Raw genomic sequence first — 27,108 nt, forward strand, 5'->3', positions numbered from 1 at the left:
CCTGAAGTTTGACGGCCTGTGCCCTCTTGTGTTAGCCTCCTGAGTGTGTGTCACCACACCTAACCTGAATATTAATTCTTCAGAGAGGTAATCAATCTGAGACCTAGAGATCTTGTGGATCTCTTTTTAGAGTACATAGCTTTTACCTATTTATGGTAGGTACAGACTTCCTCATTCCCAAGGGTGCAATCCGGGTGACAAAAGCCCCTCAGCAGTTATTTGCTTTGTCTCACTGCTGACCTCACATTGTGCTGGGTGAGATCTGGGACATAAGAAATGTGAAGATCTCTTCAAGACCTTAATCCAGGCAGAGAGAGCTTTTTTTCCCAAACATTGATATGGGACGGGAAATAGCAGCTAACATTTAAAAAGCTGAGCACTCCAGGATTTAAATATTTGGAATAGCAAACTGAAAGGCATAAAACAGGAATTTTTAGGATATCAGCAGTCTGATAGAGAAGGATTAAATGGAAAGAAAAGGTTAAGTTTGTTTGGTCAGGATGTACGAGAATGTTGAAGGTTGGTTGGAGATTTAACCTATGGCCAGTGGGAGCCATGGAATGTTCCAGAGCAGAGAAGTACTGTTTGTTCAGTGTGGTCCCTTGTTTGCAGCATTCTTCCTGCTCCTTCCAGGGAAGGAGCAGTACTAGTAGAGAAGTGAGCCTGGGAGTGATCTGAGAGAACTGGCTTAGCACTGGAGACAGGCAGGGCTGCCTCCCATTCCAGATAAGGTAGCTGGCCCTCACAAAGCGAAGCTCCCTCACTGTTACATGAGCGTAATGCTTCTCCATGTTCAGAGCCCCAAGAGACTCAGGTTAAGTATGGACTATACTCAAAGAAACAAATGAGCTGAGCCCTTATGCTGAGAGGAAGAGAAGGGTGGGTGCTTGCTTCACCAGTGTCCTTCTGCCCATGCAAAGGTTTTCATTTCTGTAGGGTGGAGGTTCCCCTTAATTCTCTCTTCTCTCTTCTTTTATGCCACATATCATGTGTCCTAATACATGACAAACTTGAAAAATGCCAGCCAGACCACAGTGACTTGCCACAGTGCCCAAGTGCTCCCCACTCCCTTGCGTGCCAAGAGTAAGTGTGTGGTGACAGGAAGGCGGGTGAGAGGGAGGGAGGGAGCTCTCTGGGAAGTAACTACAGATGCCTAGGTTGGCGCAGCCCGGACTTCTTAGTGCTCCTGTCCATCTTTTGGAGCCTTGGTGATTGGCATGCTCTTGGCCACACAGAGGGTCTTTTCCATGTCAGAGAGGGTGAGAGGTTGGGCACAAGTCACTGGAGAGTCTGGGGTTCCATCGCAGCCTACAGCTCAGGAGGAAGCTGACTTCAGCTCTCCAGAGCTTTGGGGCAGTGCACAGCCCAAACAATGGAAATTTGAGTGAGGTATTTCATTTTGGCCAGTTTGTATGGCAGTTCTGAGGAATCTGGAAACAACAACAACAACAACAACAACAACAACAACAAAAAATCCCAAAACAAATGTCTTTTTACTCAGGGAGTAGTTTTGATCCATTGAAGCAGAATAGAAATGTCCTGAGCAAAATTACCTTTCTAGTTTTTCATCTTTCCTGTATCTGTAACTACACACCATATGGGGTTTACAGACTGCAACATAGCCTGCTGCTCTTTACATCTTCATAGGTTTAGTCCTTTACCAAATACAGAGTTGATTTTATCAGTCTTTTTACAATTTAAGTTTATTTTTAAAGTAAGCAATTTGTTTTATGTGTACGTGTACGTGTACGTGTGCGTGTGCGTGCGTGCGTGCGTGCGTGCGTGCGTGCGTGCGTGCGTGTGTGTGTGTGTGTGTGTGTGTGTGTGTGTGTGTGTGTAGGCAGGCATACACCACCACAGCTCATGTAGAGGTCAGAACAGCTCTCAGGAGTCAGTTTTCTCTCATATTCTTGTGAGATCCAGGGAAAATAGTGAAACTTACATAAGATTTTTGTTTGTTTGTTTGTTTGTTTGCTTTGAAGATGGTGTCTCTCACATACTTCTAGCTGTCCTGGAGGTCACTATATAGACAGCGCTAGCCTTGAATTCATGAGGTCTGTCTGCCATTGCCTCCCGAATGTTGGGATTAAAGGATGTACTAAAATGTCAGTTTTATTTAAATTTTAATTAGAAAACTGAAGAGTTGCAAGATGGTGGTGGCACATACCTTTAACTGCAGTACTCAGGAAGCAGAGGCAGGCAGATCTCTGTGAGTTTGAGGCCAGCCTGGGCTATACAATGAAATCCTGTCTCAAAAAAACCAAAGGGGTGGGGGGAGAGAGAAAGAAAAAAAGAGGGAGTGAGGGAGGAGGAGGAAGAAGAGGAGGAGATGATTAAGACTGAACTGTTCTTTTTCCCACTGCTGTGCTAAAACACCAAACAAAAGCAACTTAAAGAAAGGTTTGTTTTGGTTACAGTTTAAACATTCAGTATTAGGGGAAGGGCTGGTGGCAGGAGAATAAGCAGCTGTCACATGGCATCCAGTGAGGAAGCAAGGGAGACAAATGCTGGTACTCAGCTGTCCTTTTAAAATCTACTCACTTCAGAACAGCCTTCCCTTTTCAGTAAACCGTTTCTGGAAACTCCCTCAGACACCTGCTGCTAGGTCACAATCCTTATCTATGTTGTCTGGCAGTATATCCTAAGTCACCTTTCAGAAAGGGTCATTGCCTGTGCCTAAGAGGAAAGATGCATACACAGGCAGTGAGAAGAGCCTGGACATGGGTACCCTGGGAGCATGAGAAAGTAGTCCATGCACATGCTCCCAACATCTAGGAGGCTGAAGCAGGAGGATTGATTGCCAAGTCTAAGGCTACTAGCCAGGTCTACAGAGGTCTACAAGAGACCTTTCTCAAAAACAGGTAAGCCATATGCTCTAGTCAAACTAGCATATGTTTCCAAATGGCTGCTCATCATTCATTGAACCTAAGTCCAAAAATAGTTTCCGTTAGTGTTTGAGTCTTTTTATTTCTTCCTTTCAGACTCCCACCACATGAGACAGGGTTTCTCTGTATGGCTCTAGCTATCCTGGAACTCACTCTGTAGACCAGGCTGGCCTCAAACTCAAAGATCCACCTGCCTCAGCCTCCAGAGTGATGGGATTAAAGGTGTGCACCACTATTGTCCAGAGTCTTAATTTTCTTTTCTCTGAAGTCTACATCATCTATGCATCTCCCTATGCATAGATGATGTAGCCTAGGCTAGTATCTAGCTGCTGATCTTCCAGCCTCTGGCTCCCAGGGCTAGCAATGCAGTTGCTGATGTGTCAGGCATTTTAGCCCTGCTAAATCTGGACCTTCTTGGACAATGGTGTGAGGACTCAGTGTTTGAGATTTGGATCTCCTGATTAGAGGTGTCCAAGCTATAATTGTCTGTTTTTAAAATCCTTTTTATAAGCTTTTCTTTTAAAGCAGCCATAGTGCTCCTCATCTTTAATCCTAGCTCTTGGGATGCACAGGCAGGTAGATCTCCATGAGTTTGAGGCCAGAATGGTTTACATAGAGAGTTCCAGGACAGCCAGAGCTCCATAGTGAGATCCTTGTCTGGGAAAACAAAAACTACAACAAAAACCATCACACACACAACATACACACACACACACACACACACACACACACACACACACACACACACACACGCACTCATACTTTTTTCCCTTTAGATTCATTTATGTTATGTGTGCATATTTTGTCTGCATGTGTGTATGTATGTGTTCTGTGTATATGCCTGGTATACTTGGAAGTCAAAAGAGGGTGATATATATCCTGGAACTGGGGTTAGGGATGGTTGTGAACTTCCATGGGGGTACTAGGAACAGAACCTATGTCTTTTGAAAGAGCAACAAACACTCTTAACTGAGCTATGACTCTGGCCCTTTTATTTGAAGTCATATGTTTATCTAATATCCTCATCAATTCTCTTATTAAAACAGAATCTCACTATTGAACACAAGCTGGCCTCCAATTTGTAATTCTCCTGCTTTCTGGTTACACTGCTTTAGTCTCCTAGCGCTGGGAGTATAGATGTGGGCCACCGTGGCCTGCAGCTCCCTGCTGTTCCTGCCTAAGATTGAACCTAGAGCTGCCTTCATGCTACTGCCTTCATGGCTACCCAGCCACACCCCTCACCCAGATATCTTTTTTATTTTATAGCTAAAGCTCTTTCTTTCATCCCTTTTAGGAATATATCATCCGGGTGCAAAGGGGAGTTTCTGCAGAAAACAGCTGGCAGGTAAGCATTTTTTGTCTACTTAAAACAAACAAACAAACAAACTAACTAACTAACTAACTAACTAACTTGCGTTCAAAGTGGACTCTTAGTATCAAAAAATTTGGAAAGGTCAGAATACTTATATACTGCAAATCATATTTCTTTTAGGTATAAGCCTTTAGATTTATTATTTTAATTTTTAAATTATGTATATGCATGTGTCAGTGTAGGTTTGTGGTTGTGAACGCCATGCCCACAGAAGCCAGAAGAGGAAGTTGGATTCCGTAGGGCAGGAGTTACAGGCAGTTGTGAGCCATGTGATAAGGGTGTTGGGAAGCAAAGTGCGCCCCTTGCAAGAGCAGTATGTACTCTTAACCCACAAACCATTTCTTTAGCTTTAAGACTGTTTAGTACCTGAGGTATATAATGTAGTAGATCTAAAAACTTGTATCAGGGTGTTTTTGTTTGTGGTAGTTTGGTTAATGTGTATATGGTAACCAGGAAGAATATATTCTAAAAAAACTGTTCTCCAACTCAGTCCTGAAACCCTGAAAGTGGAGTTCACCAGGTAGGAGCGATGTATAGTGAAGTCACAGCATTTTATGGACACGTTTACTCTTGGACAGCTGGTGCTAGCTGCTGTCCCTAGGGAGGCTCTTCCTGAGGTCCTGACTCTGCTTTTCTCAGTGCTGGTCTTAAAAAGAAAGATGATGCCGAGAACTAAAGGTCTTTCCCATCCTGGTTGGCTTGAGGAGGGTGACTGAATTCTGTGTTGGGCTCCGTTAGTGTTCATTGTTGCTGTCCTACCCCCTTCTAATAGTCTGTGCTCTGTGACCCAGCTCAAACTTTGGCTCCACCTTAGGCAGTCTCTGACTGAGTGCACCAAATGTGGTCTTTTCTTTGCCTAAAATTTCATACTGCTTTTGTCTGACTAGGTATTGCATCTGTCATCTGTTGAGCATTTACAAAGTGTTCAACACTGATTTAAACACATTAATTTATTCCATCCTTAAACCATTCCTCTGTGCCAGCATTATTCCCTCTTGCACTTAGGAGGTAAGCAGCTGGCCTGCGGCCACGTGTTTCAGGTGCTGGCAGTTCAGCACTGTCCTGCCTTCGGCTTCCTTGTTATCAGGGATGGATGCACATGTAATTTTATGTGTATCTGGCCAAAATTGTTTTACCAGAATAGTCAAGCCCTGATACAAGTTTTCTAGATCGACTGCATTATAAACCTGGGGTACTTAACAAAAAGGGGCTCTTGAACCCCCACCCCCACTGGATGACACTCTCTTTAGGTAAGGTTCTAGGTGGTATCCAGGTAATTTATCTACATACATTTGAGAACCAGTGATAAAGACTGAATTCAAACTATTCAAAAGCACAATGATTTCTTGACCTAAATGTCTTACTTATGGTTTCTAGCCCTGATAAAACACCTAAAACAAAGGCAACTTGGGGAAGAAAGGGTTTATTTTACCTTACAGCTTATATAAGTCCATCACTGAGGGAAGCCAGGGCAGGAATAGGAAGGCAGGAACTGAAGTGGGCCATGGAGGAATACTGCTTACCGGCTTGTCCCTTAAGCCTTGCTCAGCCTGCTTTCTTTTAGCACCCAGGAGCCAACTTATAGTGGCAGGCCCACAGAGAACTAGGTCCTCTCACATCAATCATCAATCAAGAAAATGCACCACAGGCCAACGTGTTGGGAGCATTTTCTCAGTTGAGATTCTCTCTTCCCATATGACTTTAGCTGGTATCACACTGACATAAAAGTAGCCAGCACACCAGGGCTAGTAGGATTTGGCTATGTTCTAAATAGTAACATCGGTACATCCGAGAAAGGACACTGGACATAAAAGCTGGACTGTCTGCCAAGAGGTGAGGCAGCCTTACCTACAGGAACAGACTTAGTCTCTAGGGACACTGCCATTTTAACTGGGTGATGTTTTATTCCCCATAAGGACAAGTGGCGTCAGAGCTGTCTGCCTCCTCTTGTTGTCATTTATGCTCCTTAAAACTTTTCCTTTGCAAATCATTAATCCACCCTTCCATGGACTCAGTTAATATGAAAGATGTTAGAAAGGCAATTTGTTCTGAAAACAAGATAAAAAAAATTTCTTGTTGATGTTTAAATCTCTTGTTGATGTGATGCCTTGTGAGTTTGACTTGCATTAACCAGTTTATTTTGGGTAGCACTGCTCTGCTGGCACAAATGCACCAGCTCTGGAACACCAGAGAATCCCAGGTCAGGAGGTGGAGAGGGATGCCTTTGTTGAATCAAAACGCCACTGTTCTGTCTCTTACAGATCGTCAGAAGATACAGTGACTTCGATCTACTTAACAACAGCTTGCAGGTAAGTGCTTCAAATCACTGTGATTCACATTGACTGCTTATGATGCCTTTCTGGTTAGAACATATGGAGAGTCTCCCTTTGTGGATTAGGACTGACTACATAGGTTGTTATAATTCATGTAGGTCTGTTGAGATTTGATTTTTTGAAATAGCTTGTAATGATAAGTACTGGCCCCCCAAGGCCTGGTTGCTCCTAGGGAGAGAGAGTCTGCACATACCTAATTGATGCTGTGTAACCTTGCCTTCCAGTTAGTGAATAAAGATTGCCTACAGCTGATAGCTGGGCAAAAGAGAGATAGGCAGGGGTCTTGGGTCCCTGGGCTTGAGGTTCAGAGAGACCATGACTGCGAGAAGAATGTGGAGAGAGGAGAAAGATGCTGTGGGTTAGGAGTCAAGAAAGCATGGCCACGAGAGCTGGCCAATTGGAGTTAAGAGCAGCCCAGATGAAACATAGTAAGTAATAACTTGGGTTATCAATAGGAAATCGATTTTAATAGCACAGAGAGTAGATATCTGCCTTAGTGCTAATAAAGGCTTATTATAGATATAAAGGTCGTATGTATCTTTTATCTGGGAACTAAATGATCAAAGGCAGGGTAGAAGCCCTAGATTGAGAGTAAATATTTTTTTCAACATAGGTGGATCTGGGGCTGTGTCTTGTAGGCTTCTGTGCTGGGCTTCTCTGCAGTGAGCATGGCAGATCATCATTAGACAGTAGACATCAGTCTTTTTCTGTTTGACGATTTCTCTGAACTACACCTTTCTAAATCTCTTGGATTTTAATATTCCAACCTGATGTCCTCAGTCAAAAGAAGGAACCTCTACCAAGGCTTTGTCTGGAAAGACAGCCGGAGCCGATAATGGTTGAAGGCTCCTAGATGGGCTTCAGCGCCATCAGCATCCTTGGCCATGCCAACCAGTTCTCTCCCTGGCAGACTAGTCTTCAAGGGCTAGCTATGGACTACTAAATACTGTTGGGCTTGTACCATTCTTCAGATGTGAGTGATAATAGAAACCTTTCCATCCACCTGAGCCAGATCAGCTTGGAGGCAGAGGACTGCTGCCTTTGTGAGTGAGCTAGTTATCACACATGTTGAGTGACTAATGCCGTGCACCAAGGTCAGGAGAACTTGTGGGGAGAAAGGAGCATAATGCTTCCTTTTCCTTCATACAGCTGTGTTTTAGGTCAGACTTCAGAAGATGGTTTATCAGTAGAGCCAAGCATTTACTGTAAAAGAATTCGTACTTTTTCTTTTGCAGAATGTGTAGGATACGGTTGATCCTTGCTTCGTAGTTCTGGGGATTGAGTGCAGGGCCTTCCGCATACTGACAGCTCTACCACTGAGCTACATCATACATTGTCATCCCCTTACTTGCTTTTAGTTTTATTATAACCAGTTGAAATCTCTAGATAACAAACGTGTTGACAGAATTTGAATGCTTGTTCTTATTTCTTGCCTTATAGCCCTGGCTGGCTTGGAATTTAGTTTTGCTTCAGTGTAGTTTTGCTTTTTAAAATTGGTGTTTCCTATCTACATCTTATTTCACATGCAGATATCCACATGACATATAGGGGGTATTTTGTTTTGTTTTGAGATAGGGTTCCATAAAGCCTAGGCTGGCCTTCAGTTTACTATGTAGCCCAGTATGACCTTGAACTCCTTCTGAGCCTCCTGTCTTAAATGCTGGGATTATAGAAATGGGCCACTGCATCTGGCAGTGGGAGGTTTTTATTCATTCAAGTAAACAAACAGAAGAAAGTACATCCAGCGTTTTGGGAGTGAAATAATTTAAAAACAACCTCTGTACCAAAATGGTTCAGAGACTTCAGAATGAAACTCTGACCATGGTTTTCAGTATCTTATTATTCTCTACAGATAAATGAATTCCTGCTGAAGAAGAGAAATATAATCCCAAGTATGGAGTCTGAGTCCAACAGGAACATAGTTTAGTGAAAATGACGACTCATAGTATAAACTTACATGCCACATGGTATAATTACATTAAATGTTTAGGAAGATTGGAAGGAAATATGCCAGAATGTTAACAATGATGATCCCCAGATGGCAGGTTGTGGGTTATGGCTTTTTCCCCCCAGCACTTTATGGTATGTGGTACTTTCCAAGTTCTATTAAAACATAGAAAAATAGAAGAAAAGTCTGTGTTTTCCAAAAGTTTTGTGGTTATCATATTTCACAGTAACAACAAAGAAAAAAGGCACCATGTTTCAAATAAATGCAGTGTCAAGTTAACAGCCATCCAGGGGCCTGCAGCAGTGAGGAGAGGAGGGGGTGGGAGCTGGGTGGAGAGGGAAGGAGCCACAACTGTCCTTAGTTTGGGGGGGAAACCCAGGCACGGCTGCTGGTACACCTTAGATCAGCCTCATTTTCTCCTCAAATGAAAAGAACACTTCTGAAGTCTCTTACACATCAAATGTTTTATGATTTGAGTTTTACTGCCCATTGTTGACCTTGGAGAACTTACTGATTAGGGGTTGTTGAGAGTTTAGAACACTCACTGGCATATGATTGAAGGTGATTACAACTTATTAAGCCCTGATGCTGGAAGGGAGTAAGGAGAAATGACCTATTTGGAGGTTTTTCCTCCAGATAAAGGCTAGGTTCCTGGAAGCGCTGATTTGGCCTCTATTTAGTTTAGAAGCTGCTACTAGGCCAGAGGACCAACTTCAGGTTCCACTTTGGAAACTTCCAGCTCTGCACTGCCACTCTGAAGTTGTTATGAATCGAACTTAGGGGTTTCTCTGTTGCCCTTGGTTCCCCACAGTGCTTCTCCTTTTAAGGGAAGTTGGGCTTTGTTGTTCTTATTTTTTAAAGGAGCTCAAAGTGGAAACAAGGCAAAGCTAGTAAAAGTGAGCTGGCTTGACAAGGCTGGTGTGAAGGTGTCCAGGGGATTGTCGTCTTAGTGACTGTCCTCTGTGTGCTTAGGTTTCTTTTCTTCCGTCTAAGGTTTATCTTGTGTGGTGAGGAGGTTGTTGACATCACAGGAGAAAGCTGAAGGGGATACAAAACATTTCTTAAATGCTAAACTTTTTAAGCAGCAAGGTTTAAAAATTAACTCCCATTGCAGTTTCAGTACCTTAGGGAATAATTATTCCTCTCTGACCCAGCAAGATTGTAGATTCACAGCATGGAGAAAGCGGCTGTGATGTTTTGGCGGATGTCAGGCAGAATAGTACTTTGTTAGTGTGAAGTGAAGTCTGAAATGAAAAATTAGCCTGAGGGTTGGCGTGATAGCTCAGTGTGTATCTCCCATATAGCAAAGCACTTACCATAGAACTGTGAGGAAACAAGTTTGAATGTCTAGAACCCAAGTAAAGCCAGATGTGGTAGCCCAGGGTAATCCCAGTGAGATGACAGACAGACAGACACACACACACACACTTGTTGAGGCTTGGAACCTTCACCATTCAAGACAGACATGTAGGCTGGAGTGTAGCTCAGTTGGTAGAGTTCTTCCTAACAAGCATGATGCTCTGGGCTCAGTTCCCTGGCACTATACTGAGTAAGGTATTATAATACACACCTGTAGTCCCAGCATTTAGGAGATGGGGGCGTAAGAATCGGGCTCAGAGTCATCCTCAGCTACCTAGAGAGTTTGAACTACTCAAAATAAACAAACAGAAGACAGGCTTTTTATCAAATGCATGCTTATATTCCCCACCATGAACACAAAATAGCCAAAATACTAGAGTTTCAACCCGCTGCTCCCCTGTAGGATGTTGTAGGATTCAGTGGATGCTGTTGTATGGATCATGCAGTTGAATCCTTTCACAGTAAATAAATAAAAGATTTTAAAACACTCTTGCTTAAATAATAATTTTGATTAAAAAAGGAATGTTTTTCTTTTTTAATTGAAAAGGGCATGTAAATAATGATAAATATTTCATTGTGGAGAACAAGAATTAATTACCTATTCCCAAAGATAACTATGTTTGCCAGAAATTGTGAATCCTTTTAAAACAGTTTTCATGGGAGCCGGAGAGATGGCTCAAGAGGTTAAGAGCACTGGTTGCTCTTCCAGAGGACCTGGGTTTGATCCCTAGCACCCACATGATAGTTCATAACCTTCTATAACTCTAGTTCTAGGGAATCAAATATCCTCTTTTGGCTTCTACGGGCACTAGGCACTGGACCGCATGGGCATAAATGCAAGGGAAACAGTTATACACATAAAATTTTTTACAATAAAAGGTTTTGAGGAAAAAAAAAAGATAGTTTACTCCCATATATGAGCACATCCATGACTTAACAAAATATCCCTTGGATGTATATAAAAATAGGATTATATTCTATAATTTTATAAAAATATCTTAAAGGATACACCATTTATTTTATTTTTTTAAAGATTTATTTATTTATTTATTATGTGTATGAGTACACTGTAGTTGTACAGATGGCCGTGAGCCATCATGTGGCTATTGGGAATTGAACTCAGGATGGCCCCGCTCACTCCGGCAATACACTGTAGCTGTCTTCAGATGCACCAGAAGAGGGCGTTAGATCTCATTATGGGTGGTTGTGATCCACCATGTAGTTGCTGGGATCCGAACTCAGGACCTTCGAAAGAGCAGTAAGTGCTCTTACCCGCTGAGCCATCTTGCCAGCCCAGGATACACCATTTATGTTTTAGACTATATTAATATATCACCTTATTAATGCTTTCTGTCCATAAGCAACACCAAGTAAAATCAGTGTCATGCTGAATGATGTGCTTTCTTTGTACCTATGCATTTTATTTAGCTAAATAAGCTGCGATCATTTCTTGCTAAGATCTCTTAGAGAAATTACAGTTAGATAAAGCTCAGCTTTATGAATGAGGAAAACCACTTGACATGTAAGTGTCTTATCTAGTAACAAGCTGTGCGGGTATAGATTTATATCTGTTGTGTCTGACACATTTTCATAGTCATAGAGGAGCCATGGACAACTCATAGAAGGAAGTTTATTTCGAGTTACTTTTCCAGGGGGTTAGAGCCTCATGGCAGCAGGCAGCAGACATGACAGCTTGAGTAGCCAGCTGAGAGCTCACATCTTGAAGTATAAGCATGAAGCACAGAGAACTCCTGAGAGGCAGGGCTCAGGCTGTCAAACCTGCCTCTGGTGACACATTCCCCCAGCAAGCCTCGCCTCAACCCAGAACCAACTTGGAGACCAAGTGTTTATCACATACATGGGTCTGTGGGAGCCATGCTTACTCCAACCACCACACATCTCTTCCATCTTTTATTTAACTGTATCAGTGTTATATGAAAATCCAGAGTGGAGCCTGAGTCAGGTTTGCCTAGACTAGCTTACCTCGCGTCTTTTTCTAACTTGAAGATGCCTGTCTTATTAGACCACACCTCAGCCACTCAGTAAGTATGTCACTTGGATTGCTTTTTTTTTTTTAATTTACAAGTGTCAAATAGCTCTGTAGCTCTCAAAAGTGACTTTGCTTTGTTTTTCAAGTTAAAATAGTCTCAAAAGTTTTAAGTGATCTAGAAAATGACAGTACATTGAGTACTTGCTTTTACCTTTTTTCCCCTAGCCATTATAAACAGTAATGAATTGATTTTACACACACACACACACACACACACACACACACACACACACACACACACACTCCTTCAAGGACAAATAGAAATATAGAAGTGAAAACCACAACAAAATATTTTAGGTTGAAAACCCAAATGACAGCTGGGAGGTGGTGGCTCACACATTTAATCCCACACTTGGGAGCAGAGGCAGGTCTGTCTACACAGAGAACTCTGTCTTGAAAAACCAGAAAAAAAAAAAAAAAAAGCAAAAGAAAATTCAATCCAAATGAAGGCTGGGTGTGAAGGTACATGCCTTTAATCCCAGCACTAAAGTTCCAGGCCAGGTCTGTTACACAGAGAACCCTCTCAGAAAAACAAAACAAAACAAAACAAAGAAAACCCAAATGAGACCTAAGAAATTATTCAGATATATATTAAGAAGGAAGAAATTTGAGACATGAAGCAGATAACCTCATGGGATCCTATATATATCACAGAACCTGAAAAGGGCTTAGCAGCTGCTATGAATATAACTGTAAGGAATATCATTTACCTAGTGTAAACATGATAATGCCCTCGATAAAATGAGATAATGCTACTGGATGCAGGAGACAGGGTGTGCAAGGTGAGGTCAGAACTGTAGAAGAGAACTTTTTTCTTTTTGGTTTCTCTGTGTAGCCTTGACTGGCCTTGAACTCAGAACTCAAAGATACACCTGCCTCTGCTTTCCCAAGTGCTGGGATTAAATGTATGCACCACCACTGCCTGGCTGCTCGTGCTAATTTTGTAAAAAATGATTTTTCTTGGTATTATGTCCATATATAACTTCAGCAAAAGTGGAAAAAAGAAAACCCCAGTTACTATGATTAGCATATAATTTTACTCAATTATGAGATATATAGTTTTATATATGAAATCATAATGAAATATTAGGGTACATCATCAAAGTCTATATTGTCTTATACTATCATGCTTCAGGATTCAGATATCAAACTTAGCTAGTAGATAACATGAATATAACTCCTTTTCTTCCCTTTTTCCCTTCCATTCTTTCAGATTACAGGCCTAAGTCTGCCTCTTCCTCCCAAGAAACTGATTGGAAACATGGACCGCGAGTTCATAGCCGAGCGGCAGAGAGGCCTGCAGAACTACCTTAATGTCATCATGGCAAACCATGTCCTAGCCAACTGCGAGCTGCTTAAGAAGTTCCTAGACCCAAACAACTATTCTGCAAACTATACTGGTGAGAAATGGAGTGTGTGAGCTATAGTATCTCGGGGAGCGAGCTCAGCAAGGGATAGCATTTGTGGGGAAACGTGCATATTAGTAACAGGGCAGGGTTTCTTTGCAAAGACTTGCTTGGGTGTAATTGTCTGAACATTTATGGGGGATATAACTTATTTTCAAAATGTGTGTGGTGCCTGTGCAGAAAAACATCCACGGAAACAGTCACGCTGTGCACTTGTGGCCTGCCTGCTATCTTCTCTGTGGACTGAGCGGACAGCCCACAGCAGTGCATAGAGCAACCTCAGTCTGGTTTGTATTTACAGTGTGTAGCGTGTTTGGTTCCTCTAGAATGGCTTTAAATGTAATGTTGATTCAGAAAGGCTGTTCCTGTGTCCTCCCACCTGCTCCGAGACTCCCCTACTGTTTACACACAAATTCAGTGTCAAATACCCAAGCCTGATGTCAGTAAAAGGAAGAACTAAGTACCTCCTTCACTCTGGTGTGGCCTTGCAGGGCCACCAAGCCCTCCTGCATAGGAGAGCCACTCGGGGGTGGGTTAAGAATTCCCAGTGCTCTAGCTCTGAGCCTGCCAGTCATTGTGTAGAATCTGAAGCTCCTGCTCTGGCTCTCCTGTACAGCTGAGTGTGAAAATGTCAGTCCTTGAGCTCACTGCTCACAGTGCAGCTTTCTAACCAGGTAGGTCCTCCCCAGACCTGCTGGGTCAGGAACTGACTTAACAGGTTGGCGGGTGATTTGCACACACCTTACAGCGTGAGAAGCCTTGTTTAGCGTGTGCTTGCCATCTTTAGTAGATGTCATGCAAAGCTAAGGAAAATGCTTTTCCAGAATCTAGCCAAGACAAGTAATGTGAATTTCAAATTCATCTACTCTAGGGTCATAGAACCAAGCATTGTATGGTTACAAGTATTCCATTCTTTCCTTGCTCAAAAGACCTTATATGCTAGGTTGGAGCTCAGGAGAGCCTCAGTTCTGTCAGTCTCTTTTGAACTTTTCATTTTTTTCTCTAAGGTTCACCTCGACTGTTCCACAACTGTCAGCAGGTCATCTGAGTGGTTTTGATGAGTCAACCCAGCCCGCTGTGTGTTCTGTCAGCATTGTCTGCCAGTGCTCTCATGAGGGCAGGTGTCAGGCTGGAGTGAGCAGGTATCAGTGGCATCTGTCTAGCCAGTGTCAGTGACCTGCCACACCATGTGCCCAGGGTAGGCATGGAGCTCATGCATTCCTGAATTCTAGGAGCTGGAACCAGAAGAGTGATATTTACATGGGGTAGAATCCAGAGGGCATCTTAGAGCTCTTGTATCGAAACTAACCAGTGTAGTGTGCATGTGTGTGCCAGAGTGACACAAATGTGCTGGGCCTAAGTAATCTCCATCTCTCTGAAGACTTCAGTTTCCCCATCTATCAGACAGCTGGGACAAGGAGATGAGTCAGTAACATCTTTGCCTCGCAAGCATGAGAACCTGAGTTTTAAGTCCAATACTCTTATGTGAAAACCCAGAGGCACTGGTTAGCACCTGAAATCTCAGTGCTGGTGGGAGGCAGAGACATGCACACATGTACTTATATACACACACACACACACACACACGTGTATACACACACACACGTACACACACATACACACATACAGACACAGCAGTCAATGGGGAGAAAGACCCACTGCAAAGCAGAGCTGAAGCTCAGTCTCTGCTTGACGGTGAGGGTTTTTAAGAGTCTTTAAGGGATCCCCTTCCCCTAGTTTAGGATTGGTCAGTTTGAGCAAATATTGGAGGCTGATAGGCCCTCAACATTAAGGTAAACATGTCCTGATCCCAGCTAGAATTCCTTGATTTGTGCACAGTCTAAAGAACTTTTTAAGCTTTTGTCTCTGGTAAGGGGTGTGAGGAAGAAACTGGAACTTTGCCATCTTTACTACCTACTTAAGACCCCTCTTTCTTTGTGTCTGCCCGTCAGGGGTCTGTCTTATTTCTACTCCCCACTTCCATCATTCTTCCCCCAAGTTGTACTGTCTTGGCTCTTTCCCATCTCCCACAGCCGAGGTGATGGTTAAGGTGCAAAGCAGATGTGAGCAGAATATAAGGACACTAGAAATTCCCAACTGGTGAGTCTAGCTACCGTTAGAGGACTGAGGTGGAGCGGTAGGTGAGGAAGCTGACTTATTTCCTCCTTCAGATGAAACATCAGAATTTGCCTTGCTTCTAGGTTGGTTTACCAGCTGCTTCAGAAGAGGGAAGCACAGCTCACTTCCTCTTGGCCAGCATACTCCTGCAGCAAGGCCTTGGCTCCCTGGGACTCATGGTTCACTCCCCACCCATGCACATGGTGTACCTCTCTAAGCAAGACCAAGTCTCCCTTCCAACATGGCTGATGCCCTTGCCTCTTCTCAGCTTCTAACTTACCTGTTTACTGCCCTACTTCAGCAAGTTTTGAATTCTGTATTGCAGTGGTAATCCAAATCAGCATACCTACTTTTCCTTGTCTTGAGCACAGTGACTGGGACCCTTGTTTGTATGGGGACTGTCTGGTCAACCTGAGTCTTGGGGTTAGCAGCAGGATCTCCTAAGCAGCTGTTTCCTGTCTTTCCAGAGAACCAACCTTTAGTTACTGGGCCTTTTCCTGGTTTTATTCAAAAGACCATGTCCATAAAGGTAAAACATACGCTCACTCTTAAAAGAAGCTGGGGAGTGAGGGACAGACCACGCAGTGAGGAAGTTCCTTTGTAGACCTAAAACTTGGAATTCCCATGACTAGTAGGCTAGGAAGGAGGGTCTCGGTTGAGGATTATGTTCAGAACAAAGACAGGGTATTCTGGAGGGAATGCAGGTTATAGCACCTAGCAGCCGATCAGGGCTGGGGGAATCAGCTCAGAGGGTTCAGAGGCTGTGCACAGAGGGAGACCTGATACCTCTGAGTCTATGGAAGCTGGAAGCATAAGAAGTGGTAAGATGAGCTGGGCGGTGGTGGTGCATGCCTTTAATCCCAGCACTTGGGGGGCAGAGACAGGCAGATTTCTGAGTTCAAGGCCAGCCTGGTCTACAGAGTGAGTTCCAGGACAGCCAGGGCTATACTCGAAAAACCAAAAAAAAAAAAAAAAAAAAAAAAAAAAGGCAAAAAGAAGTGGTAAGATGGGCTGGGGCTTGGTTTCCCATTCCCTGTCTTGGGCTTTTGTTTTTTAGCACTTAACTGAGTAGCCCTTCTTAACCAAATGTCTATCCGCCTAAAGAAATAAAAACTTTCTAAGATAGCAAGATTTAAAAATAAACATTAGCGCCGGGCAGTTGTGGCGCACACCTTTAGTCCCAGCACTTGGGAGACAGAGGGAGGTGGATTTTTGAGTACAAGGGCAGCCAGGGCTACAAGGAGAAACCCTGTCTCGAAAAAACAAACAAAAAAAATAAAATAAATAAATAAATAAATAAACTAAACATTAGCCAAGTGGTGGTGGTACATGCCTTTAATCCCAGAACTCAGGAGGCAGAGGCAGGCGGTCTACATAGAAAGTTCCTAGACAGCCAAAGCTACATGAAGAAAAACCAAACAAAAAGAAAAATAAGTAGTATAAGCAAAATAAGTAGAAAGTAGATGTATTTCTTTTGGGGGTCTACATTCTGATGGGAGGTTTCACAATTGAATTGGCAATGTATTGAGTCTTTAGTTCTTTCTTCATCAGATATTAATTAAGCACTATTATATATTCCCAGTGCTAAGTGTACTCAGCAAGGCCAATAGCACTTATGCAGAGAAATTGTATTTAGGCTTAGAAGGTGCGTTAGGCCTGGGGACAGAGGAGGGCTTCCCAGAAGAGGCAGTGCTGATTTGGGGAGCTGAGAGGCCAGTGGAGATTAGCAGGCTTGGAGCCAGGGGCCAGTACACCAGGAAGAACAGCCCAGGTTGCGGGGAGTTAATATTTCCAAAGGGCTCTGGACTTTACCTAAGTTAAAAGATGTCCTCCCAGCTAGAGTCCTCATTCAGGATGTGCGAGGTCCACAAGAGGCCAGATGCTCTGGATGTGCGTGAGGAGGAGGGGTTGCAGGCAGAAAACCAGTAGATTCAGGCTCAGCCTGAAGGTTTAGGGGGTCCTCATTGAGAAGCTTGATGCTGAGGGCAGTCTAGAGGGCTGTGGGAGGCAGGGCCCAGAGTGTGGGAGGGTGAACCAAACATTGTGGGCCACCAGCCAGAGCCAGTTAGACACTTGTAGCAGCTTGGTTTTAGTTTGGTTAAGGAAGTGACAGGCAGTATGGGCTTGTATGGATTTGACTCTGAATCTGGGATGAGACCCCATCAGTATCAGTCACCATGCAATTTCTTATGAATAACAGTTCAATAAGAGGAAAATTTTCTTCCTTGAGCTCTTTGATCCTCAAGGTTTAAGACAAAAGTCCAATTCCCAGTCCTCTATTTATCAGGAACACATTTGTCCTGTTTTTTTTGTTCCCTGTTGCTTCTCCATTTCTAAAACATTATAAAATACATAGTAACATGCTGCAAGTTGTTGATGAATTGTTTATGAGTCATGTTTAGTTTTGAACTGCTTTCCAATGTACTTTCTTGAAATTGCATTGTAGTATGGTAGGAAATTATTTTCATGATTTTCTCAGAGTTGATATGAATACTTTCATTTAAAGTAGTTTCCTTTTAAGTTGTTTTCAACTTACTTTAGAAATGGTAAAAATATCATATCAACATTTATAACAGGGCACAGCATTCTCAGCTCTTCCCAGCATCCCTGGCCTCTCAGAGCAGCTCGAACAGAATGTAAATAGAGCCGGTCTTGCATTTCATAGTCATGTGCTTCCTCTGGAATATTTAGGGAACACTTTGCATTTGAGTCAGTAAACAAACACCCAACTGTTGTCTCTTGCAAACTTCTTCACTCACAATGTGCTGTAAAATATGCACAGTGGTAATGTTTGCCAAGCTCTCAGCGGATTCCAGGAGAGGTTGTTGTGACATGTGGAGAGAATTGTTGGTGAGTCCAAGCCTCACCAGTGTCTTTGGAACATAATTAACACCAGGCAGAGGTGAAATCCCACAGTGGGTTTTTTTTGAAGATTGCTGTTTGCTCTCAGAGATCTGGAGTGGCTTCACTTATTCACTGCATTGGGAGGAAATGGTATCAAGTTGTGTTTTTTTTGGTGGGGGTGGAGTATAAAAGGCAGTTATTCTGATAGTTACTTAATGCAGTAAACTTGAAGGAAATTCTTCTTCTCATTGTCTGTGTTAAGTGGAAGTGTTCAAATGATAAATGAACAACAAAAAGAGGATATGTTTGTAAGTAGACAGGCACTTTCTAACCTACCACAAGGGAGCCATGTTGTCGATGAAGATATTTTTCTGAAGCCTTGGCTTTTATTCTAGCATATACTTAAGGCTAATCACTTCTTTGTTTGTGAAAGCTATAATTCCACAAGGAATGAAGATGGGATAAATATCACTTGGAACATGTTGTTCCGTGTGACCTTATAATACTTTCTGAATCTTGAGCTTCAGTTGTGGCCTTATTAAGTTCCTGGTGTAAGTCAGCTAGTTTGTATACTTTAGATTTCCTGGCTTAAAAAATGTGTTTCGGTGCTGGAGACATGGCTTAGTGGTTAAGAGCACTGACTGCTTTTCTGAAGGTCCCGAGTTCAAATCCCAGCAACCACATGGTGGTTCACAACCATCTGTAATAAGATCTGACACCCTCTTCTGGAGTGTCTGGAGACAGCTAAAATGTACTTACATATAATAAATAAATCTTTTAAAGAATGTGTTTCCACATAAATAGTAACTTTATTTTTGTTCTTTAATAGTCTTTTGCTTTTGGAGTAACTTCAGGTTTACAGAGAAGTTGCAATAGTTCCATAGACTCCCCTCACCTGCCTTCTCCAGTGTAGCATCTGATATAACCATGGCATGTAACTGAAACTAAAAAAGCATTGTTGGCACATTACCATTAATCTCAGGCTTTACTCAGCTTTTATCAGTTTCCCAGTGTTGTGTTTTATAAAAAGCCAAGGATATGTTTTATAGAGCGTGGTGGTGAGGGGGGAGGGCCCATGCTGCGGCATCCCTTCCCCCTGAGGTACCAGCCATACAATGGGTATAGTATAGAATAGAGTTTATTTATGGGTATGGGAAGGGGAGTTGAGAAGGGAATAGAGACAGAGAAGAGGAGAGGTAGGCCAGGAACAGAGAAGAGAAACCAGGAGGGGAGGGGAAGAGAAGAGAGGGAGAATGGTGTCAGGGAGAGAAGAGAGTCAGAGAGTGAGAAGGGGCCAAACAGCCCTTTTTATAGCAAGCCTGGCCTACTGGCCGTTGCCAGGTAAATGTTGGGTAGAGCCTAGAATGAATGCTAACACCTAGGGTCCCGTCTAAAAGTCTGCATTATTTTTAATTTTCCTTTTTTTAAATCATGTCTTTTAGGCTACAGGGATTTTATTTGCATGAACAGTGTGTTAGCCTTTGGCTTTTCCTAACATATCTGATTAATGGATTTCTATAATATCGTTGCAGAGATCGCCTTACAGCAGGTTTCCATGTTCTTCCGATCAGAACCAAAGTGGGAGGTGGTAGAACCACTGAAAGACATAGGTGAGAGGCTGGCTTGGCCTTCCAGCTGAGATGTTATCCCAGCAAAGCTCTTTACCTCTGCTGACCATAGTCTTTGTACCTCCCCACTGCTTCAAGCATTGTTCTTAACTCTGATACCTATTAACCTTGGTTAAAGCCCTGTCAGAGGAGTAGGGTGCTGCTAACATTCAGGACCTCTGGTCCCCACTAGGCTCTTTCAGTAAGTCTAGATTGAAGTTCTGTCCTACTAGCTTTTCCATAAATATAGTAATTTCTTTGTTTATTGTTTTTATAGAGTAGCCTTTCTGTATAAACACTGTTAAGTGATTGGGCCTATGTAGATGAAGCTTAGATTGTCTAATGTAATTTTCATTAACAAAATTAAAATTTATATCAATTGTTGCAAAAATACTGAAGCTATAAGCACCTTTCTGCTTTGTGGCAGGTTGGAGGATAAGGAAGAAATATTTCTTGATGAAAATTAAAAACCAACCAAAGGAGCGGCTGGTGCTGAGCTGGGTAAACTAAGTCTTTTGCTTTCATTTATTCCAGGAGATTTGGGTAGTATATGGAAGAGTTTTGATAAGAGACTCTTAGCACTTTTACTGTGCTCTTATATGTTGGTGTGCAGAATTTTTTCCTACATCAAAGAAGAGTCATTTCAAACCCCCTGGCTATACAATTGGTCAAGTAATAAATGTTCAGGAGGATATAGGGACAGCCTGGATTTAGGACTGACAGTTTTGAGGTACCCCCTCCAAGATAATAGATATTATGTCATCTATTTCACGCTGGGAGTTCTAGTGACATATTTGGTTATGGAATTGAATGAAATCCCAGTCATAGCCTGATGTTCATATGTGCACACACTACTTCTCCAGAAAAGGCCTTGAAGCAGCAGACTTAATATGTTTTCTGTCTTTGATTTATAATTAAGAATTTGAACAAATAAAGTTAGAGGGAAGATATAAGGAATTTTTCTTACAGTGAGCAAAGTGATATTCTGATATTTCTTTCTACATTTCCAGGCTGATCTTGGTCCAGACAAGTACTTGTCAGATAAAGATTTTCAGTGTCTAATCAAACTTCTGCCTTCCTGTGTGGTAAGTACAAGTCCTCTGGTTGCCTCATTGCTTTTCAGGGTCAGTGTTCTATTGAGGGTGAACCTGGATAGAAGACATGGAAGTACTCTGTGGACTCAAGAGAATGAAAAGGGACTGTAGCTTTTAGTTCAGACCAGAAGTATGCAGGCTAATCTCACAGATGTGACGTCCTTTAAGCCAGTGTTTGTGACATCTTAGCCCATTAATGATAGCTGTTTAAATGTAGTCTGTATTTTAATCAGATATCAGAGTAGGATAGAGCCACTTTTCTGAACCTCTTGCTCTTATTGAACATTTTATCAGTGGAACTTCAAGATATCTTTCCAGAAGGAGACTAACTTCTCAGGCGCTAGGTAACCTGGGTAAAGAATGACAAAAAGAGCCACTTTGCTGTCTTTTGGAAGCGCAGTCAGTGTTCTTAACCACTGAACCATCTCTCCAGCCCAAGCAACCCTATCTTAAAATCTTTCACTGGATAATAGGCTGGCTTAGAGAAAGATGCATTACTTGTACTAATGGACAGTCCTAATTTAAGGTCTTGGTTGGAAGAAACCACACTGATAAGACTCACTGTATACAGAATGCCTTTAGTAAAAGACTGAAGTCTGGCCTGTGGATGGGTTAATATTAACAACCATTACCTTACCTGTTTTCAGCACACACAGAATCAATTGCTTTATGGAATGACTTGTCCAGAGAGTTTACCTTTCAATACATCTTGTTAAAGCAAAGAGGCCATGATTTAATGAGGTGTGATTTATATCCAAGAAAAATGCTGTGGCCTTGAGTTTGATTGGTTATATGATAGACTTTCAAGCACCCAGATTTTTGTTGCTGTTGTTTACATAAATTGAGTTTGAGTTGAGAGCCTTGTATATGCTAAGCAGATGCTCCACCACTGAACTGTGCCCCCACCTGTAATTTATCTTTTATTTTAAGATAGGGTTGCTTGGGCTGGAGAGATGGTTCAGTGGTTAAGAATACTGACTGTTCTTCCAAAAGTCAAATCCCAGCAACTACATGGTGGCTCACAACCATCTGTACAGCTACAGTGTACTCATATACATAAAATAAATAAATAAATATTTTTTTTAAAAAAAAGATAGGGTTGCTTTAAGTTTTCCAGGTTGGCATTGAACTCACTCTGTAACCTACGCCAGCCTTGAACTTTTGATCTTCCTGCCCCTGCCTCATAAGTCTGGTATTATAGGCTTGAACCACCAGGCCCAGTTAGCACCCAGATTTAAAATTACTTTAAATGAATGTTTAAAAAACAAAACAAGAACAAGAAAGAAGGGGCTGGAGAGATGGCTCAGAGGTTAAGAGTACCTGAGTTTGATTTTGAGCACCTACATGGTAGTTCATCAACAGTTCATAATTTCAGTTGTCACCCTTTTCTGACACCCCCTGTGGGTGCCAGGCAAATATATAATGCGCATACATACCTGCAGGAAAAATATTCATACTCATAAAATTAAATAAATAAATCTAAAAAAAAATTAAAACAGCAACAACAAAACCAAGAACCCTCGGGGTAGTATGTGCTATCGTACCAGTATTTGGAGGCAGAGGTAGGAGAGCCAGCCTGGACAACATAGTGAGACTTTGCCTCAAATAACAAAAACAGTCTTACCCCCATATTCCCAACATAGTGCGTGTAAGAAATGCACATGTAAGAAAGAGTTTCAGGCTAGCCTCATCTACAGAGCAAGTACCAAGACAGCCAAGGTTACACAGAGAAACGCTGTCTTGAAAAAAAATCAGTAAAACAACAAAGATATACACATAAGCTGGGCTTGGTGGCTCAGTCCTCAAGCAACTCCCTCTAGACGTCAGGTAATGAATGGATTCCCATTAGCCCATTTGCAGGTCAGACCTCAGACATATCTTGAATGTATCCTGGTGATAATCCAAGTAAGGTCTTGAATGCATGTTTCCCTAGGCCAACTAGTTAGCCTGACAAAGGTAGCTCAGACAGCAGAGTGGCTCTTTGTCATTCGCTCACTCAGGTTACCTAGAACCTGAGCAGTCAGTCTTCTTGTCCATGTAACCAAAGTTCCAGGTTATAGGAACACATTAAGTCTTTAAAGCATTTGTCCCTACCTCACCTTACTGGCTGACATTCGGGTCCCCATCTGAGGAAGACACTGCATACGCATACTGCAGACTTCTGTAGGAAAGTCAGAGAAGTTCATGCTGCTGGCTTCTAAACAGGGCCCAGATGCCAAAGCACGCTGCTCATGCTTGTTTCCAAGTGGTTATGCTCCCTGCCTTGGCATGCAAGCAGCAGTGTGGAGTAAGTGACAAAGCTCTGAGCACAGTCGCACTTGGCCTGCTCTCCCACTTAGCTGCTCCGACTGCTGAGCGACTGTTGAGCTCTTTATTAGGTCTCTCTCAAAGCTCAGCCCTTTTCTTCTCTGCCACCATGGTTTTGCCTGAAATCTGGATGCACAGAGCCAAGTGAGGAAGCTTTCAGCGAGGAGAACTGCTTAGCCAAGCAGGGCCTTCTGTGTGGAGCTTGCCCCTCCTTCTCATCACTTCTCCCTTCCTCCCATCTGAGGCGGGGAGGAGCTAGTTGATCTTCTAGTAACTTAAAAGTAGCTTGTGCTCAGGGAGCGGCATATCTACATAAAACTAAACCAGCCACATAGTGCTTGCCTCTCCACAGAGACAACGTGAATCTAAAAGGCCCTAGATTGTGGTGTAAACTAATCTGAATTTCTTTTTTTGTTTTGGCAGCACCCTTACATATATCGTGTGACCTTTGCCACAGCTAGCGAATCATCAGCATTGCTGATTAGAACCTTTAATGAAAAGGGAACTTTGAAGGATCTGATCTACAAGGTACTACTTATAAATCAAGTTCATGGTTATAGATTTCTTCAGTCCCTTTAGAATCTGTTTTGATAATTGATATATAAATTTCCAGAAGTTAGGCCCCATGAAATTTAAAAAATAATTTTCCTCAAGATTATAATTAAATCACCCCCCCAAGCCCCATGAATTTTATTTTAATTTTTACATTTTAAGTATAGCATGGTGAAATCCTATGTTCTCAGGAGACTAGACAGGAGAATTGTGAGTTTCAGTCCAGCTTGGGTTACATAGTCCCTATCGCAAAAACAAACAGACAAATTTAAATCTGAGTTGGAAAAACTAGTTTGCTTAAAAGGACATTTCTTTCCCCATGAGCAAAGATGGATGTCTGTTACATGGTAGGCTGATCTGATGGTGAGTTTTAAAGTTTGGACTTTGCAGTGAACAAAGCAGTCCTGGAAAATGGTTCCAGTAGGCAAGACTTTGGGAATGGCCTAGGGTGAGACCAGTGTGTAGTTCCTCGGATACAGAAGAAATAGGGCTCAGACCAGCCTCTTTACCTCAGCTACAGACTACTGGATTAACACAGCAACAAACCCCACATCCTGTGTGCCGGGGCCCCTGGCTGACTCTATGGAGTCTTTCCTACCTTTTTAGGAAGCCCTGTGCTAAAAATTGGTTCCTCTAGCTCTTTATGTATTGTTGATTTTTTTTCTAAAGGCAAAACCAAAGGACCCCTTCCTAAAGAAATATTGCAACCCTAAGAAAACCCAGGGCCTTGAACTCCAACAAATAAAAACATATGGACGGCAGATATTAGAGGTAAGAGATATTCATTTTTGCTTAAGTTGTTGTCTTAGTTATTGCTGGGAAGAGACATCATGACCATAGCAATTCTTATAAAGGAAAATATTTAACTTGGGGCTGGCTTACAGTTTGAACAGTTCATTATCAGCACAGTAAGAAACATGACATGGCATACAGGCAGACATAGTCCTGGAGAAGTTGCTGAGAGTTCTATATCATGATCTGCAGGCAGCAGAGGGGACTATCTTTACTGGGCTTAGCTTCAGCATATGAGACGTCAGAGCCTATCCCTACAGTGACACACTTACTGCAACAAGGCCACACCTCCTATTCGGACAACCACAGTTGTACTCATATTTCATCCAGAATTACAATTTTAAAAAAGATTTATTTTATTTGTGTGTATATATGTCTGCTGCATGTTTTGGGGTTGCTGCAGAAGCCAGAAGGTGACAGATTCCCTCGCACTACAGTTAGAGGTGGTTGTGAGCCATCCAATATGGTTATCAGGAGCCAAACTTAGGCCTTTTGGAAGAACAAGTGATCTTATTCTGGAGCCCCCTAGAATGATGACAGTTTTTATAGGAAAGTTCTTGGGTACTTTCCAAAACCAGAGACATTGTCATATTACCTATAACTTGACATATACTGATATGACTTGATATGTAATACTGGATAGCATTGCTGTATTTTCCCCCAACAAACAAATATTTGGTATAAAGGTGGCAGTAATTTAGATCTGTAAAATTCCAAAAGTTTAGAATTTGGTGTCATCTTTTGGGTTATTTGGCTGATCTTTATCTCTGTGCCAAGATATTTTTTTCTTTGTAAGCTTAATTTTACTGTCTGAATGTGGCGATGCAAACCATGCTATGTGACATGCCTTTACTTGGGTTCCAGGGATTGAACTCAGGTCATCAGGCTTTGATGACAAACATTGTCATCTACTGATCTGCTTGGACATATATATGTTCAGATTTTTTTGGTTTTGGTTTTGCTTGTTTGTTTTTGAGATAAGGTCTTACTGTATAGCTCTGCCTGGCCTGGAATGCACTCCATAGACCCAGGTTGATCTTGAATTTGGAGACCTATCTGCCTCTGCATGCTAGGGATCAAAGGCGTGTGCCAAGATGCCTGACTCCTGTGTCTTCTTTACAGAACTATAAAAGCCTGTTCCCATTTGGGTTGGAGATATAGCTTAGGAGGACAGTGTGTTCTTAGTATTTCAAGGCACAAAGTGATCTTCAACACTAAGAGAGAAATGAAGGTGAAAAAGAGGCAGGAAGAGTGTCAGCTTTGTCCATGTTGTCCTCTCTACAGAATTTCTCTAGGCTTCTTGGATTCACAACCCCATCAGTAGAGAGTTAAGCATACCCTAATCCCATGTTCTTTATATCCATCCATCCATCTATCCATCTAGATATAAGGATATAGGTAGATACACACACACACACACACACACACACACACACACACACACACGTGGAGACCAGAAGTCAACAGCAGATGTCTTTCTGTTGTCCTGGAACTTACTCTGTAGACCAGGCTGGCTTTGAACTCCACCTGCCTCTGCCTCTCAGGTGCTGGGACTAAAGATGTGCACAACCACCCCTGGCAAGATTTCTTACAGGATGAGATTTTTTTTTTTTTTTTTTTTTTTTATTTTCAAGACAGGGTTTCTCTGTATAGCCCTGGCTGTCCTGGAACTCACTCTGTAGACCAGGCTGGCCTCGAACTCAGAAATCCGCCTGCCTCTGCCTCCCAAGTGTTGGGATTAAAGGTGTGAGCCACCACCGCCTGGCTACGGGATGAGATTTTTAAAGCTAGTAGCTGGAAAGAGAAGTTAGCATATTTCCTTTTATGTTTGCTGGATTGTGGAGGCACCCCTCACTGCCTTGGCTCTAGTCCCCAGGTCCTTGTGGGGACATATCATGCATCTTTTGTTGAATCACTGTTTATCTTAATGGAAGTTGAGAAGTTTGCTTTTGCAGAGAGGCCAGAACCTTACTTTGTATTTTTATTACTAAACACCAAATATGTTCAAAGTGGATGTTGAACAGGAGAAGTTCTCCTATTCCTAAGTGATTGGCACAGACACTGATGCCATAGCTTTATGAATCCACGCAGGTGGAACAGGGCAGCTTCAGAAAAGAGCTGGCTGCTGGAACCAGAAAATTTCCAAAGCAGAGCCTTTGGGCATCAGAGCTGTTCCCTCCAACCTGATTCTATTTACTTGGGAAAGAGGAAACTTGACAGCGTCCCCGACAGTCTCACAGGTGTGAGACAGTCTGTATCATTACTCTTTTTCCCAAAGAACTCATCAGAGTTGGCATTTTTGGGGGGTGGGGATCTCTTGAGTGGCCTGCTGGATTTCATCTTAAAATATATTAGTTTTTGCTGGGGAGTTAACTCTTAGCCTTCTACATGTTGAGAAAACTCCTGCCAAGCTATATGCCCAGCTTAAAATGCCTTTTTCT

At 42.4% G+C, this 27,108-nt stretch overlaps 1 protein-coding gene across 6 annotated transcripts in view; it reads left to right on the plus strand.

Annotated features, from left to right (window-relative positions):
• The window catches only part of Pxk (PX domain containing serine/threonine kinase like), a 62,567-nt gene that overhangs the window by 14,239 nt on the left and 21,220 nt on the right, over positions 1-27,108 (plus strand). For all 6 annotated transcript variants that reach the window (XM_031344306.1, XM_031344291.1, XM_031344317.1 and 3 more), the window contains exons 2-9: positions 4,180-4,230; positions 6,519-6,566; positions 13,161-13,347; positions 19,848-19,925; positions 20,350-20,423; positions 20,933-21,007; positions 23,747-23,851; positions 24,545-24,646. In XM_031344306.1, the coding sequence (XP_031200166.1) occupies positions 4,180-4,230; positions 6,519-6,566; positions 13,161-13,347; positions 19,848-19,925; positions 20,350-20,423; positions 20,933-21,007; positions 23,747-23,851; positions 24,545-24,646 (720 nt within the window). The remainder of the gene's footprint in view (positions 1-4,179; positions 4,231-6,518; positions 6,567-13,160; positions 13,348-19,847; positions 19,926-20,349; positions 20,424-20,932; positions 21,008-23,746; positions 23,852-24,544; positions 24,647-27,108) is intronic.

Source organism: Mastomys coucha, unplaced genomic scaffold (genome assembly GCF_008632895.1).
Source record: "Mastomys coucha isolate ucsf_1 unplaced genomic scaffold, UCSF_Mcou_1 pScaffold10, whole genome shotgun sequence".
In the NCBI taxonomy this organism is placed as follows: Eukaryota; Metazoa; Chordata; class Mammalia; order Rodentia; family Muridae; genus Mastomys; species Mastomys coucha.